Raw genomic sequence first — 15,355 nt, forward strand, 5'->3', positions numbered from 1 at the left:
GACTTCATGACTGGAGCATTATGAGATGAAACAGACACAAGCAGCTGAGAAACCACTGTTTGGCCTCAGGAGCAGAAAGGCAGGGAGACAGTATCAGCTAAGACCTGGTGTCATGGCGGACTTGGCAATAAGGGCCATCCTATGTTGCCAAATCTAGGGTGGGGAGGAAATGGACTAAAGCAGGACAGCAGTTAAGGCATCAGGCCAGACAGACCTGTATTTGGGCCCTGGTTCTGCCAGGTCATTTAATTCCTCATCAAGCAAATGGAAGCGACAAACGTGCCAGCCTCAAAGTGTGGGGAATAAGTAAAACTAAATTTGATGGAAAAAAAAGGAAGTGCTTGGCAGACCGCCAGGCACAGAAAGTGAGCTTGGGGGCGGAGGGGGCGGGGCTGCCTGAGTGGCTCAGTCAGTTGAGCGTCTGACTTCAGCTTATGCCATGGTCTTGCAGTTCTTGAGTTTGAGTCCCACATTGGGCTTGTTGCTGTCTGCACGGAGCCAGCTTCGGATCCTCTGTTCCCCTCTCTCTGCTTCTCCCCCACTTGTGCTCTCTCAAAAATAAGTAAACTTTAAAAAAAATAAGAAGAAAGAAAATGAGCTTGGTCATGGTAAACTCCTTTTTAGGTGTTAGATGCTCCCAAAGTGACCCCTTCCTGGGTCCATCCGTAGCGATCATCCACCAAACTTCAACCTACTTCATGTCTTAAAAGTAAAAAACCTTGTGGACAGCTTGGAGGCCTTCCTCACGCCTTTCCTAACTCCTTTCCCCCAGTGTCTCACCACCTTGAATGTTTTCATGTGAAGTGTCTATGCCCACACTTCCTGGGCTACGATGAAGGGTCTGAAGAAATGATTCATTCAAAGATGTGGAAAACCTCAACAACTGCTTGCTCTTTTTGTCATCTGGGTTGCCAAAACTCTGAGAGTCTGTCACATCGATGTCAGAAATGGATGAGACCATGCTGAAGCTCGAGTTCACTGGTGTCTTTTCTGGAACAACCCGAGATGGAACATTCTCTGCCTCGACGATGATTTCATTCAGTTGGTCATCAGAAAACATCTCTTGCCTCCTCCAAGGCTTGTTCTCCCCTGGAGTGGCCTTCCAGAGACCTCACAGAGCAGTCACACTGACATCGTCAGGAGCCACCACCAGGAAAGATGATGATGATCACAGAGGGATGCCCCATTCACACTTTTTAAAAGACAAGGATGAGATTGCCAAAGCCAGTCCTACACAAATCATAACATAACTCCCTACATCTGCAGAGGGGTCTCCTCATAAAGAGGTGTGTTTTCCTGTAGGACTTCTGTCTTGGTAACCAGGTAAGAAATTGGAAACAGAATCCTTCATTAAAGACAATAGGGTTCTAGAAACAGAAGGCAGAGATTCTCCTAAGTGACTCATAATCAAAGGGCAAGATTTTCCTTTTTTAATTTGGTGCCCCGGCCTAAAACTTATATTTTATATGTATATAATTTTACCTGCCTATATAAATCCAGACAGGTTTACAGTAACACAATTAATGGGGCACCTGGGTGGCTCAGTCATTTGAGTGTCTGACTCTTGATTTCTGCTCAGGTTGTGGAATTGAGCCCTGTGTGGGGCTCTGTGCTGAGCATGGAGCCTGCTTGGGATTCTCTCTTTCTCTCTCTCTGCCCCTCTCCCCTGCTCATGCATGCACTCTCTCTCAAAAAAAAATTTATAGTAATATAATTATTATCTCCTGACTGCCTTGGGTAGCCAACCCTGCCATTTGTCTGCCTCCTCATATCCGCCCTCCATTTTTCCCATACCCCCAGAAGCCACCTTTCCTGTGTAGGCGCTGTGCTCAGTTAAAATTCTCCTGGCTTCCTTTGTGGTTAAAGATGGACTTGTAACCCCATTCTGGCCAGTGAGTCATAGAGCTCCAGGAATGCTTTTCAAAAGGTGACAGTCTGCCTAGTTTCACCTTTCACCTTTCACCATTTTTCCTTCTTCCTCACCAGAGGCCACCATTTTGAAAACAAGAGGACAAATGCTCACCTGAGAAGGATGGTGGAGAAAGAAGGTATAGAAAGAGCTCAGTCCTTGAGAGCATCCTGACAGAGCTGCCACACAAACTGTGAACCCCTCCCCTCCACACTTCTTGTTACATGAAAAAAAATTGCTAAGCCGTGCCATGTCAGAACAAGGCACTTGAACACGATTTTTACCCAATAGACCTGATTTGGAAATCACCTCGGCCAAGTTGTTTATTTAATAGTTGGGGAGACTGAGGTGCACAGAAATGAGTGCACCCCCCACCCTGACTGCCCTCTTCATCACACTTTCATTAAATGAAAGAATTGGACCGGAACTCTATTCCTCCTCCCCACCAATGATAATTAACAGTAAGAATACCTGCCATTACTGCAGGCCCAGTACTTAAATAGAGTATATAATTTAATTTTCATAATCACCCTATGCAGTATATACAACGATAAACCCCTTTTATAGCTATGAAAACTGAAGCCCAAAGATGTAATTTGCCTAAGGTTACAAAACAAGCAGGTAGTAGAACTGAAGGTCAAACCCAGGTCCATCTAGACCCAAAGCAGGGCATCTTAATCACTTCGCCCTGGCCCCTTCCTGTAACAAGATGCTGATGTATCATTTATTCGTTTATAAATAAATGAACATTTGTGAGTACCTACCACATGCTGGGTGCTTCCTGGGTGCAAAGCATAACCCATCAAAGTGATGTTTTATCAGGAGGCTGTCCACCAACTAATTTTATGTGGTTTGAGAATCCAAACCAATGCAAAGCAAAATGATGAAGAAAACCAGATTCATCTTTGGGTCCTCTATTTCTTTAAATCTCTCTGCCTTCTGGGACTCTTCTTTTACCAGAGGCCCCAACCTCAGGCTGGCTAGAAAGAGCAGGCCAGTGAAGTTACAAGCTATTCCTTTTCCCCAGTAGTTAAAGTCATTTTCTGCTCTAGTGGGAACCAAATGGAGAGTGTGATTGTCTATGCCTCCATGGTTTTCCTCCCAAGTAGCCATACTCAATCCTCGAAGATATACCCCTCCTTGAGAAGGCTCCTAAAGAACGACACTAAATGCTGCCATATAGGATAGGGTGCCAGAAGGTGAGACATGGTTTTAGGTCATGAGGTCCCTGAATTCACATTATTGTACAGAGGATGCCATCGGTCTGTTTACTCCTTGTTGTTCACAGATTTGCCTCTTAGCATTCCCTGGCCTCTCTCTTCTTTTGTTTCCTTTTAGTTTCTCAGTGTCTGCCTCTGATCAGACCTTCATCACTGCACACAGTGATCCTTACAGAGCTTCCTAACCGATTTCATAGCATTCTGTCTTTCCCCAGTCCTACTGCTCCTACACTCTAGCATCATAATTATATGATTATTCAGAAAATTTTTGATCAATGCAGACTCAGAGGCCCTTGTTCCTGTAACTCATTCACCAATTAACTTGACAAATAGCTCTGAGCATTTACTATACGCCAAGCTTTATACTAGGTCCTGGAAGGTAATTCTACCTTCAATTCTTTGTTTCTTCCCTGTCCTTCCCACCACACAAGCCGGTACATATACTTTGGGCCCATGTGAGTTGGGTTTCTGTCACATGAAACCAGAAGAGTCCTGATGAAGGTACCTTGATATCCAGGAGAGAAAAAAGCCTGCATATCTAAAAGGAAACCCTGTTATAGTAAATTAAGCAAATACTGCATCAGTTGCCACACCAGTGGCCAAAAGGAAATGGCGATGTCTGTGTTGCCTTGAACACACTCCTCTCTAAGGTTGATTTTTTTGATTACTATTCACTTAAGCCTTACCTTGGGGTGACTTGTGCCAGTCACATCCAGACAATGGTGGGTTTCCATAAACTGGGCGGGGGTTACTTTCACCCACAGAAGCAGGGTTCACTGGAATGAAGGGGCAGGAGACATCACCAATTAATCCCACCACACTAGATATTACTGAGTAGGATGGTCAGTAAGACCTCAACCTTGACCTCGAGATCCTGACAGACTAACGATTGAGTGCTTGGGTGGAAAATAGGACATAAATATGGAAGCGATGTTGTTAAGTACAAACAGCTTCGATCAGTGGTTCTCATTTAAGTACAAGCCATGGTTAAAAATACTTGTTACAATGGAATATTATTCAGCCATAAAAATGAATGAAATCTTGCTATTTGCAACAACACGGATGGATCTAGAGGGTATAAAGCTAAGTGAAATAAGTCAGGCAGAGAAAGACAAATACTGTATGGTTCTACTCATATGCAGAATGAATTTAAGAAAGAAACAAACAAGTAAAGGAAAATAAGAGATGGAGAGAGACAAACGAAAAAAGAGACTCTTAACTTTACAGAACAAACTGATGGTTACCAGGAGCCGGGGGCAGGGGGCAGGTGAAACAGGTGATGGGGATTAAGAGTACAACTATCACAATGAGCACTGAGTCATGTATAGAATTGCTGAATCACTATATTATACACCTGAAACTAATAATAACACTATATGTTAACTATAGTGGAATTAAAATTTTAAACTTGATAAAACTTTTAAAAATTATTACACTAAGATCCAAGACATACCTACACATATATGACCGAAAAATAAGTTTCACTAAACAATACTTTGCTGGACTACATAAAAGGCTCTCCAGTACATTCTCATTCCAGTCCATTCTTTTTCATTTCATTTTTCAGGATTAACTTCACAAGTTGTTAATGGGTTACAACTCAAGAGTTTGAAAAGTCCTTGTCTAGGGGGTTGGGACAAACGGACAGAGCAGAGGGTGTTTAGGGCACTGAAATTATTCTATATGATACTGTAATGGTGACATGTGTCATTATACATTTGTCCAAACTCAGAATTTACAGTGCCAAGAGTGAACTCTGATATAAACTGTGGACTCGAGGAGATAATGATGTGTCGTAGGTTCATCAGTTTTAAGACATTTACCACTCTGGTGGCAGATGTTGATAATGGGTGAAGTCTATGCACGTCAGGGAAAGCAGTTGTATGGGAAATCTCTGTACCTTTCCCTCAATCTTACTGTGAACCTAAAACTGCTCTAAGAAAAATTAAGACACAAAAATGAAACAAACTTGTCCAGATAATCACAGAAGTTCTTTCTATTTCTAGCATTTTATGATGAGGCATGAACAGATTTGAAATATGACATGATTTTCTTTTTATTTTTTTTAATGTTTATTTACTTATTTTGAGAGAGAGACTAAGCAGGAGGAGGGGCAGAGAGAGAGGAAGAGAGAGAGAATCCAAGCAGGCTCTGTGCTGTCAGCACAGAGCCCAATGCGGGGCTCGAACCCACAAATCATGAGACCATGACCTGAGACAAAATCAAGAGTTAGATGCTTAACCGACTGAGCCACCCAGGCATCCCTATGGCATGATTTTCTTAGGGACCAAGTCTACTCTCAGCATCTACACGACAGTGTCATATTTCAGGATATTTTTGTTCAACCCACAGTAAACATTACAAGATAAACTCAACAGAGAAAATGGAACACATTTTGATGTGAACAATGCACAAAATTACATTTCAGGAAGTTCTGAACTTCCTCCTGGGGATCAATGCCCAGCTTTGTTTCCAGTTGATGCCCTCAGGCATGTTACCTAACCTCTCTGAGCTTCAATATCATGGTCTTTAAAACAGGAATAATGATGGGCCCTTCACATATCATTGTTGAGGGAATTGAATGAGTTAACACATGTAATGTGCTTAAAGTAATCCTGAGACATACCAAACTATACGTGTGTGTGTATGCATGTATATATATAGTAACTGTTGTAGTAGATCAACTGTTGTTCAGCAAATATTACACCACCACCACCCCTGGACAACACCATTGAAGTCGGGCTTGGTCATGTGAATTTTATCTATGGAACAGGGTAGAAATGAAGGTGTGCCAGTTCCAACTGAAAACCTTGGAGATGTTGTGTTGTCTTTGCTCACCACTTTGAGCACTTCCAGCTTGTGCCATGGGACAACAGTGCCCCCAGGTGGCTCCCTGGTCCAAGAAGGGCACTAGGTTGTAGATACAGAATCCATGACCTGGAGTCAAGCACAGCCTAGTTCAATCAAACTCGAAGCAAACCCGCAGATGTGTGAGCAAGAAATATATGTTTCTTTATTGTACAACACTGTTTTTTTTCTTTCAGGTGTTTGTTATGCAGCATTACTGTGGCAATAGCTAACTGATACATCCCTTACCATTACTGCTACTATTAATTCAGTTTGCACTGCTTAAGCACCTACTGTGACTAGGCAACGTGACACTAGGAAAATCACCTAGAGCCTTAAAGAATACATAGATGAAGATCCTGAGTCTATCAGGATGGCACAGTACAGGGCAGGTGATTGCCAAGGGCTACAATCTTGGTCCTACAAAGGAGTTCAGAAAAAGAAGTCACACTTGACTACTTTTTAAATTTATTTTTAAACATGAGTGGTCAGGAATCTTTTCGCATTTGCCTTGATCCTAACAAGTAGTAATATAGGATAAGTAAGAGTCAGGTTTTGGGTTAGAGAGACTGGCTCTTTCAATTTAGCAGCTGGGTGATCTTGCATTGAGCCTCTGAACCTCAGTTTTCCCTCTTTGATCAGTTTTCCCATCTATAAACAGGGAGATCAGTAGTGGCTATGTGAAATTTGGTTGTTCAGATTTAAACAAGACAATGAAAGTAAAGTGCTTTGCAGAGTCTTCAGGACATAGAAAACATTCAAAATCTCCTTGTCGTTATTAACTCCACTTGCTTTGGGGTAGGGCTGTGTTTCTAAATCTTTTTCATTATTGCCCCCCTAAGACTCCCTAAGGAGTCTATTTGGACATCTCTTCCCCCATTGCCCTGTCCCATGAAATTTTAATACTACAGATATACTGTGTATCTGCTTATATATGTGTATCAGTGCTTCATACATAAAAAGAGGAAGACTTTTCTGGCCTTTCAAGAATAAATTTTACCCCCCTGGGATTTATATTGTCTTCCTCCACCCCATTGAGAATGCATGGCATTCTGCATGGCATAACGGTTTGGAATAGCCCAAATGAATTGTTTTCTATGCAAACGTGTAACAGTCCAAGTTTCTCACCAATGCATGACAATGCATCCCATCCCCTCCTCTCGGCCAGCTTCAAACTCTTCCCCATCCACCCTCTCAGGTGTAATCAATTCCCCATCTGTGCCAAGCAGCACTTGGGCCCCTCATTCTGTTCTTGGCTGAACACTCCTTCCCTTTTCAGGCCCCCATAGGCTCTAGATTTCTATAACATTGACTCTCGTGTAATGACCTTGCTTCCTTCACAAGACAGCAAGTCCCTATTCCTCCTGGAAGATAAGAAATTTAGAGTTTCCTTTGCTTCCCAGAGCTATACCTTTAACACGTAGCAGATTCTGAGGGTTTGCATAGTCCGCTTGCTAATTTTGTGTGTGTGTAGTCTTGACAGGATGGTGTCACCCACCCACTTACGCTTTAAGTAACTTGAGGACAGAGCTGCCTCTTCGTCCCTTTGCCCCCGCAGTAGGTTCTGAAAACCCAAGTGATGACTGTCTGAATAGTTTAGGATGTGCTAAACTAAAGCTGGCCAGTGACAGCCACATAAACTAAATCTAGCCCACAAGTGATTTTGTTTGCCCAGTTCAGTGCTTTAATTTTTTTTTTTAATTTTTTGGAGCATGTAAAAATTGGGAGGTTTCACATAAAAATGCAGATTTCTTGGTGTGCTTGGGTAGCTCAGCTGGTTAAGTGTCTGACTCTTGGTGTTCATGTCATGATCTCATGATTCGTGAGATCAAGTCCCATGTTGGGCTCTGTGCTGACAGCATGGAGACTGCTTAGGATTCTTTCTCCATCTCTCTCTCTGCCCCTCCCCTGCTTGCACTATCTCTATCTCTCTCAAAATAAGTAAATAAACATTTTTTTAAAAAACAGATTTCTTCCTTCTTTAGAAATATCTGAGGATCGGGGCGCCTGGGAGGCTCAGTCAGTTGAGTATGTGACTTCAGCTCAGGTCATGATCTCATGGTTCGTTAGTTTGAGGCCCGCATCGGGCTCTGTGCTGACAGCTCACAGCCTGGAGCCTGCTTCAGATGGTGCCTCCCTCTCTCTCAGCCCCTCCTCCACTTGTGCTGTCTCTGTCTCTGTCTCTCAAAAACAAACATTAAAAATTTTTTTAAAAGAAAAATCAATAATTATAAAAAAAAAAAAGAGGGGCGCCTGGGTGGCGCAGTCGGTTGGGCGTCCGACTTCAGCCAGGTCACGATCTCGCGGTCCGTGAGTTCAAGCCCCGCGTCAGGCTCTGGGCTGATGGCTCAGAGTCTGGAGCCTGTTTCCGATTCTGTGTCTCCCTCTCTCTCTGCCCCTCCCCCGTTCATGCTCTGTCTCTCTCTGTCCCAAAAATAAATAAATGTTGAAAAAAAAAATTAAAAAAAAAAAAAAAAGAAACATCTGAGGATTTAGCCATACTGAGCCTGCATTCCTGCATAACCCCAATGGGCCAAATCTGAACATCAGTCACCTCATGTAGGCACAGGGTGTACACACCCCCATTTTTCATAACCCCTAACCAGCCTGCTTTGACAAGTGATGATACTGCTGGTCTTCTCTAGACCCTTAGTGTTCAACCTTTGTATGGTGGGTGTTTGAAGGCAAGGGAGGGAGAAACCAATTCTTCTCTTCCTGGAACTCTTTAATGACTGCTCCCTTAAGTCCACTGATTTCTTATCAGGACATGATCTTCATCTCAACAAATGCTTACCACAGCCACTGCCAGGAGCCCCGGGCACAGAGTCATATGGATTTGCCGTCTCCATGGATTTCATTGCAATGCTTTCAGGGTAATCATTCTTTCTCCCAAGGATGCCCGAGGGGCTATCACCCCTACGACGAAATGAGGGCTGGATTGAAGATGTTCTGCTGAACACCCTGAAATCCCAAAATGATGGATCAATATTCATCTAGTAGCATAGTAAGGATAGTCCTCCATTCATCATCCGTCCACCCATTCATTCATTCCACAAATGCTTACTGAATGCCAACCATGTGTTAGGCATGGTCTAGGGGGTGCGAACACAAAGATAAAAACATGGGCTGTCTACCCTCAAGGAACTCTCAATCCAATCTGGTAGAGCTTCTTAGATACAGCTAAGCAATTATAATACAAGTAGTAACTGGTGAGTACCAGAAGACAGGCCCAGGGAGTTCAGAGGAAAGAGAAAAGAACTCTGGCTGGCAGTTCGGAGGGATATCTACAAGGAAAGAAACATCCCAGGTAGGACTAGAAGGATAAATTCATACATAAAGAGTTAGAAGGAGGGAATTCCAAGGATGAAGAACAGCATAGATAAAAGTGGGAGACGATAAACAAAAGTGTTGAATATATATAGGGAACAATACAAAAATTCATTAATCTGGAGCAATGTTCTCAATGTTATGCACATGCCACTTCCCAGGCCCCAGCCCAAACAATGACATCAGAAGGTCTGAAGGTTGGACCCAGGCATCTGTATTATTTTTAAAGTTCCCCAGGTAATAGGGTGATTCTAAGGTTCAGTCCAGGTCAAGAACCACTGTACTAGAGGTAGGGAGGGGTTAGGGGAGGTGGGGAGATGGGAGGAAGTCAGTCAGGCAGGTCTTTGGCTGGCACATTAGACCAGTGCATCCTCCTTCTTAAAAGTTTGCATAAGCAAAGCAATGTGGCCTTTCTCCCAAAGCTTATGGAGAACATGGAAGAGCAGAAACAAAGGAGTCAAAGTATCAGAGGTATATTTTGGAATGATGAATCAGGCAGTGGCGGGGATAAGACCAAGGAGGCCATTTTGAGTTTTGTTTTTTAAATGTTTTATTTATCTGTGAGTGAGACAGCATGAGCGGGGGAGGGGCAGAGAGAGGGGGACAGAGATCGGAAGCTGGCTCTGCGCTAACACCAGTGAGCTGGATGTGGGGCGCAAATTACTTCACTAGTCGAGAGATCATGACCCGAGCTGAAGTCGGAAGCTCAACCGACTGAGCCTCCCAGGTGCTACCAAGAAGCCCCTTTTGATCTGGTTCTATTAATCGTCCTATTTACATCTTGAAGACATCGTGACCCTGCTGAGCACCCAAGTCTTATATCCTTATTCCTCAAGATAAATACAAGCATTAGTTTTTGCTGTATTTATAAACATTACTAGTAGAACTAGTACATGCCAAATTAGACTCCTAAGGGTTAAATCTTCACAGGGTAAAAATTTGTATAGAGTAAAAATAACCTGACTATACAATCACATCTTGTTGGCAACAGGAACTTAACCCAGAAAAAAAAAGTCAGATTTGGTAGAATAAGTCATCCAAACTAACACTGTCAATGTCCAGAGCTGTACCTAATAAAATTTGTCAATGACCAAAAATTGCTAGAAGATTAAAATGATTTTTGACAAAATTTAAATCTACAGAACCTGAGCCAGGAAAAATGGGACTTAGTGTTTTAGAACGAGCTTAAAGAAATACCAACAACGGGGAGAAACTATGATTGATAAAATCTGATGAAAACAACACCAATGCAGAAGATCAATATGCCAAATCTGCCATAAACATAAAAAATGATCAAACAATAATTTGAGTAAAATAAAAATGAAAGTAGAAAAAAATCAGGAGTGGCCGAACCAACTTGAATTTAAAAAAAACAAAACAAAACACAATTGAGGAAGTAAATTGGCTTTGTGGAGTTAGATCTTCAAAAGATTTTCTTGGTTAAAATGCATTCCTATGCATATAATTCTGGTTAAAATGTTTGGGTTCATAACTATCAAGTCTTAACCCTAACTTTATTGGCAAAGTAGCAGAGTCAAAACAGTGAGAATCTAAATATCCTGTAGGGATTAGATGGGAAGAGGGAGAAGACTGGAGAGGGTGTTATCCAAGCAAGAGGTGATGAAAGATTATGTTCAGGTGAGGGGTTGAAACCTCAGGCTGAAAGTCCATGCCCTGGTGAAAGCCCACGGCCCTGGTGAAAGTTCATGGCCCTATCTACAGACAGATATGAAAATTTCACCACAACTTCTGGTCAAAGAAACCATCTTAATTGTCCCTAACCCAAACAATAGCAACCAGGTTCCATTGGCCTAATGGTCTAGCATGCAGCTCCGACCCCAATGGAGGGAGATGCTTATACTTACTCTCTAGTTGTTTCTGAAGTCTCAGAAGAGCCATAATCATGACCATCCTCAGCAGCTGGGTAATCAGGCTTCCCCCAAAAGTTTGGAGAGTTCTTCTGATAATCCTCAGTCCTGGGATAGTCTGGTTCCCCAAAAAAGTTTGGAGAATTAGGTTGATTCTCAGCACCTGGATAATCAGGCTCTCCTAGAGTGTCTATGTATGGATTGATTCTGGAACCAGCAAATTCTGGATTCCTTCTAGAGCCTGGATGGTTGGACGTGGCTCTGGAGCCAGGGTAGTCAGAGTTTCCCTGAGCTCCAGGGTAGTCTGGTTCTCCCAAAGAGTCCAGATAATCAGGATTTGTTCTGGAGCCTGCATAGTTTCTACTGCTTCTGGAACCTGCAAAGTCAGAATTTTGTTGGGATTTAGAGTAGTCTGGCTCTCTGAATGAGACTGGATGGTATGGTTCACTCAAAGATCCAATGTAATCTGGCTCTGCCAGAAATTTGGGATAGTCTGAACTTCTTCTGGAGCCTGCAGAGTATGGATTGTTCTGGGTGCCAGGGTAGCCTGGATTACTCTGAGATCCAGGATAATCTGGCTCTGCCAGAGACCCAGGATACTCTGAACTTCGTCTGGAACCAGTAGAGAATGGAGTGCTTCTGGTGCCAGGCTGATCTGGATTACTCCAAGATCTAGGATAATCTGGGTCTGCTAGAGACCTGGGATAGTCTGAAGTTGTTCTGGAGTCTTCAGAGTATGGGTTGTTCCTGATGCCAGGGTAGTCTGAGTTGTTCAGAACACCTGGAGAATCTGGAGAATCCCGAGTTTTCAAATCCCCCCATGTCCAGTTCTGAGATCCTGAATATTCAGGGTAATCTGGATCTTCCTCATAGCCATAGTTCCTGTAGTAGGCAGACATGCTGGTAAAGCTTCTTTACCGTGGAATGTTAAAATGTTCCTGCATTTGTAGTTACTCAGGGATCTTTTTTTTTTTTTTTCACCTGAAAAACAAGCAAAAAAAAAGAAGGTCAGATTTTTTTTTTTCTTCCCTGTAGAGATTGCTGGTTATCTTCCATTATTATCTATTCTCCTTTCTTTCATGGTTGGGTACACAGCTGCCCAGAATCAGAACTATGTATCCCAGCCTCCTGTGCCCCAAGATGTGACCATGACAGTGGCCAGTGGGATGTGAACAGAAGCAATATATATAACTCCCAGGGTTGTGCTGTTTAAGGCAAGGGGCACTCCTCCCTTTGTCAGTCTTCTTACCTCCCATAGGCTGGAAGGTGGAAATGATGGTGTGCCATCTTGGGCCATGTACACGAAGATGGCACCCACCCCAGGCATAGCAGCACGAAAGATGGAAGAAGCCTGGGTTGCTGATGACATCACAGATTAGTGCCAGCATATCAGCGAGGGCTTTTATATAAAAGAAATAAGCCTTTGTCTCCTGTAAACCATGGTTTTTTGGGGGGGTCTCTGACACATGTGGCCAAACTTCCATCCTAACCACTATATTCCCTTGGTTGTGGGGGGGGAGCAGAACAATAAACCAAAAGACTGGAAGAAACAAGGACCTTGTGAACATTTCGATTGCACTTGTGGTTGTAGGGTTTAAAGCATAAATTAGTATTAGTGCACAAGAGAAGAACACTTAATGGTAACTAGAGGACTTGGGTAGGAAGACAATTGCTACCATCCCTTCCAGTTTGAAACTGTGTTTTTGTGAGTTCTCTGAGCTCTAATCTATAGACAGGGTATACTTTCAAATCAGAAATAATGGGATTTTAATTTCTGAGTGTGCCGGATATCTGTTGTGTTTACTTGCCTATTACTCCTTTTCCCTTCTTTTGGCACCAATGCCCTGGTTTTCATCTGGGCACCTGCCCCTCCCCATTCCTGACTCCAAGGACGGTCACACGACCTAGGCTTAGCCAATCAGGAATGGGTATATAACCCAGGATTTGGTTCAGGAATGGGTATATAACCCAGATCCGTCCTCCAGGAGCTTGACTGGACTAACTGGGAAAGATGACCTCTTATTTCACTAAGTTGCCAAGGTGATGGAATGTAAGCCCAGAACCAATGGTGTCGTGTCTATAGGAACAGAGAAGAAAATAAGTACAGGAGAAAGTTTAAAGGAAAAATCAGTAGGATTTGTGGACTAACCAGATACGGGAATGGTGAAGGGTAAGGAAATGAAAAGACAAAAACAGCTCCACGGTTTCAAGCCACCGTCATTAGATAAGTAGTGATGTCTTTGAAAGAAGGAAGTAAGACCATTTTTAAAGTTCAGCCAATGTTTACAAGTTTATCTCTATACAAACGAAAAAGGTTAGACTCTGTTGAGTAATCAGAGCTGAAGAATTAATCTTCTGCCATTACCTGTAGTCTTAGAATATGCACTCACCAACTCAATTCCATATCCCTCAGCATAGTGGAAGTCAGTTATTCATTATTTTGTCCCTGCCTAGCACCCATTTCTCTCTTTTATGATAACATTTTCCCTTGAGTAATACCTCTTCCCCCTCTTAGTCCATGTGGGCCAGGTGTGGACTTATGACCCAGTCAGAATTCTCTTCTTTCTGGCCACAGACATTGGGTCAGGGAACATAATCCCATCAAAGTCAATGAGATTCAATTCTGGGAGTTTTGTCAGAAATGCTGGGAAGAGAGAGGCTCTCTATTTTGGCTGGATATGGAGTTAGGAAGCTATAAGACTGAGGCTGCCAGGGGTCATCAGTGGAGGAGGCCTGTCTGAGAGTGATGTCGACAGGGAAGAGTGAAGAGCCAAGAGATAAACAAAAGAAAGATCAAATGTGGATGACAGTGTTTCAGCACCTGAATCCAGCCATGCCTGCTTCATAGTGGGTACTTGAATAATTACATTCCCTTTATTTTTTTTTTTTAGTTTATTTATTTTGAGAGAGAGCACGTGCACGTGCACAAGCAGGGGAGGGGCAGAGAGGGAGAGAGAGAATCCCAAGCAGGCTCCGTGCTATCAGAGCAGAGCCCAAGGCTAGGCTCAAACTCACAAACTGTGAGATCATGATGTGAGCTGAAATCAAGGGTGAGATGCTTAACCGACTGAGCCACCCCGGTGCCCCTCATTACATTCCCTTTAGACTTAACTTAGTCTAAGTTGGGTTTCTGTAATTTGCAAATGAAAGAGAAAAGTTTTGACTAATATGTCTAGTTTTGCAAACAGAAACATCTACACTTGTGAGGGCAATTAAAACTAAACGCTATATGATAATGCAAATTATTTCTCATAACATGGAAAATGAACCCATTCATTTGCTTATATGTAAGAGCACGAGGAAATATATTTATGATCTAGGATTTCCACAGCCTACCAAAACCCCAGCTCTTACATCTAACAAGGTAACTGATGCCTTCTAAATTCTAGAAAATGAAAACTGATACAATGCCACCTGAAGAGAAATGAGTGTGTCCGCCAAAAGTCAGAGTGCTCACAGCGGCTTCTTGTCCATAAATGCCAGAAATCGAAACAACCAAACATCATTCAACAGCAAGAGAAGTCAATAAACTGGAGCATATTCATACAATGAAATATGACACAGAAGTAACAGGACTGAACTTCTCTACTACAAAGACATAGTTGTAGCTCACAAACATAAGGATGACTAGAAGGCTCAAACACAAAAAAAGGACAGACTGCGTGACACTTATCCAAAGCCCAGGAACAGGCAAACTAGTAAATGATGACAGAAGTCAGAATACTGATTACCCTGGGGAAGGGAGGAGATGGGAAATGACATGAGGGGGCCTCTGGGCGCTGGAATGTTCCATATGTTGATCTGGGTGATGGTTACATGTGTGTGATGGTGTGATGTGTGTGTGTGTGTGTGTATGTGTGTGAAAATTCATCAAAGACACTTAAGAATTGTGCACATCTTGGGGCCCTGGGTGGCTCAGTCGGTTAAGTGTCCAACTCTGGATTTCAGCTCAGGTCACGATGTCACGGTTTGTGAGTTTGAGCCCCGTGTCCGGCTCCAGGCCAATAGTGTGAAACCTGCTTGGGATTCTCTCTCTCTTTCTCTCTCTGCCCCTCCCCCACTCATGCTTGCACTCTCTCTCAAAATAAGTAAATAAATAAATAAACATTAAAAAAAGGAACTGTGCGCATCTCTGTAAATGTATTTGTCCTTAATTTTATTTTTTTAAAAAAAATTTTTTTTCA

The 15,355-nt window shown here is 42.8% G+C and overlaps 1 protein-coding gene across 5 annotated transcripts in view; it reads right to left on the reverse strand.

Moving 5' to 3' along the window:
* TMC5 (transmembrane channel like 5) overlaps positions 1-15,355 on the reverse strand; it is a 92,115-nt gene that overhangs the window by 37,282 nt on the left and 39,478 nt on the right. For 3 of the 5 annotated variants that reach the window (XM_045047536.1, XM_023246721.2, XM_045047537.1), the window contains 3 exons: positions 11,169-12,152; positions 8,771-8,937; positions 3,816-3,905 (listed from right to left, as the gene is read on the reverse strand). In XM_045047536.1, coding sequence (XP_044903471.1) covers positions 3,816-3,905; positions 8,771-8,937; positions 11,169-12,070 — 1,159 coding nt within the window. In that variant the 5' untranslated portion in view covers positions 12,071-12,152. Of the gene's footprint in view, positions 1-780; positions 1,326-3,815; positions 3,906-8,770; positions 8,938-11,168; positions 12,153-15,355 lie in introns of those variants that run through there. The other 2 variants (XM_019820907.3, XM_006942270.4) reach the window with 2 other exon arrangements.

This window comes from Felis catus, chromosome E3 (assembly GCF_018350175.1).
Source record: "Felis catus isolate Fca126 chromosome E3, F.catus_Fca126_mat1.0, whole genome shotgun sequence".
In the NCBI taxonomy this organism is placed as follows: Eukaryota; Metazoa; Chordata; class Mammalia; order Carnivora; family Felidae; genus Felis; species Felis catus.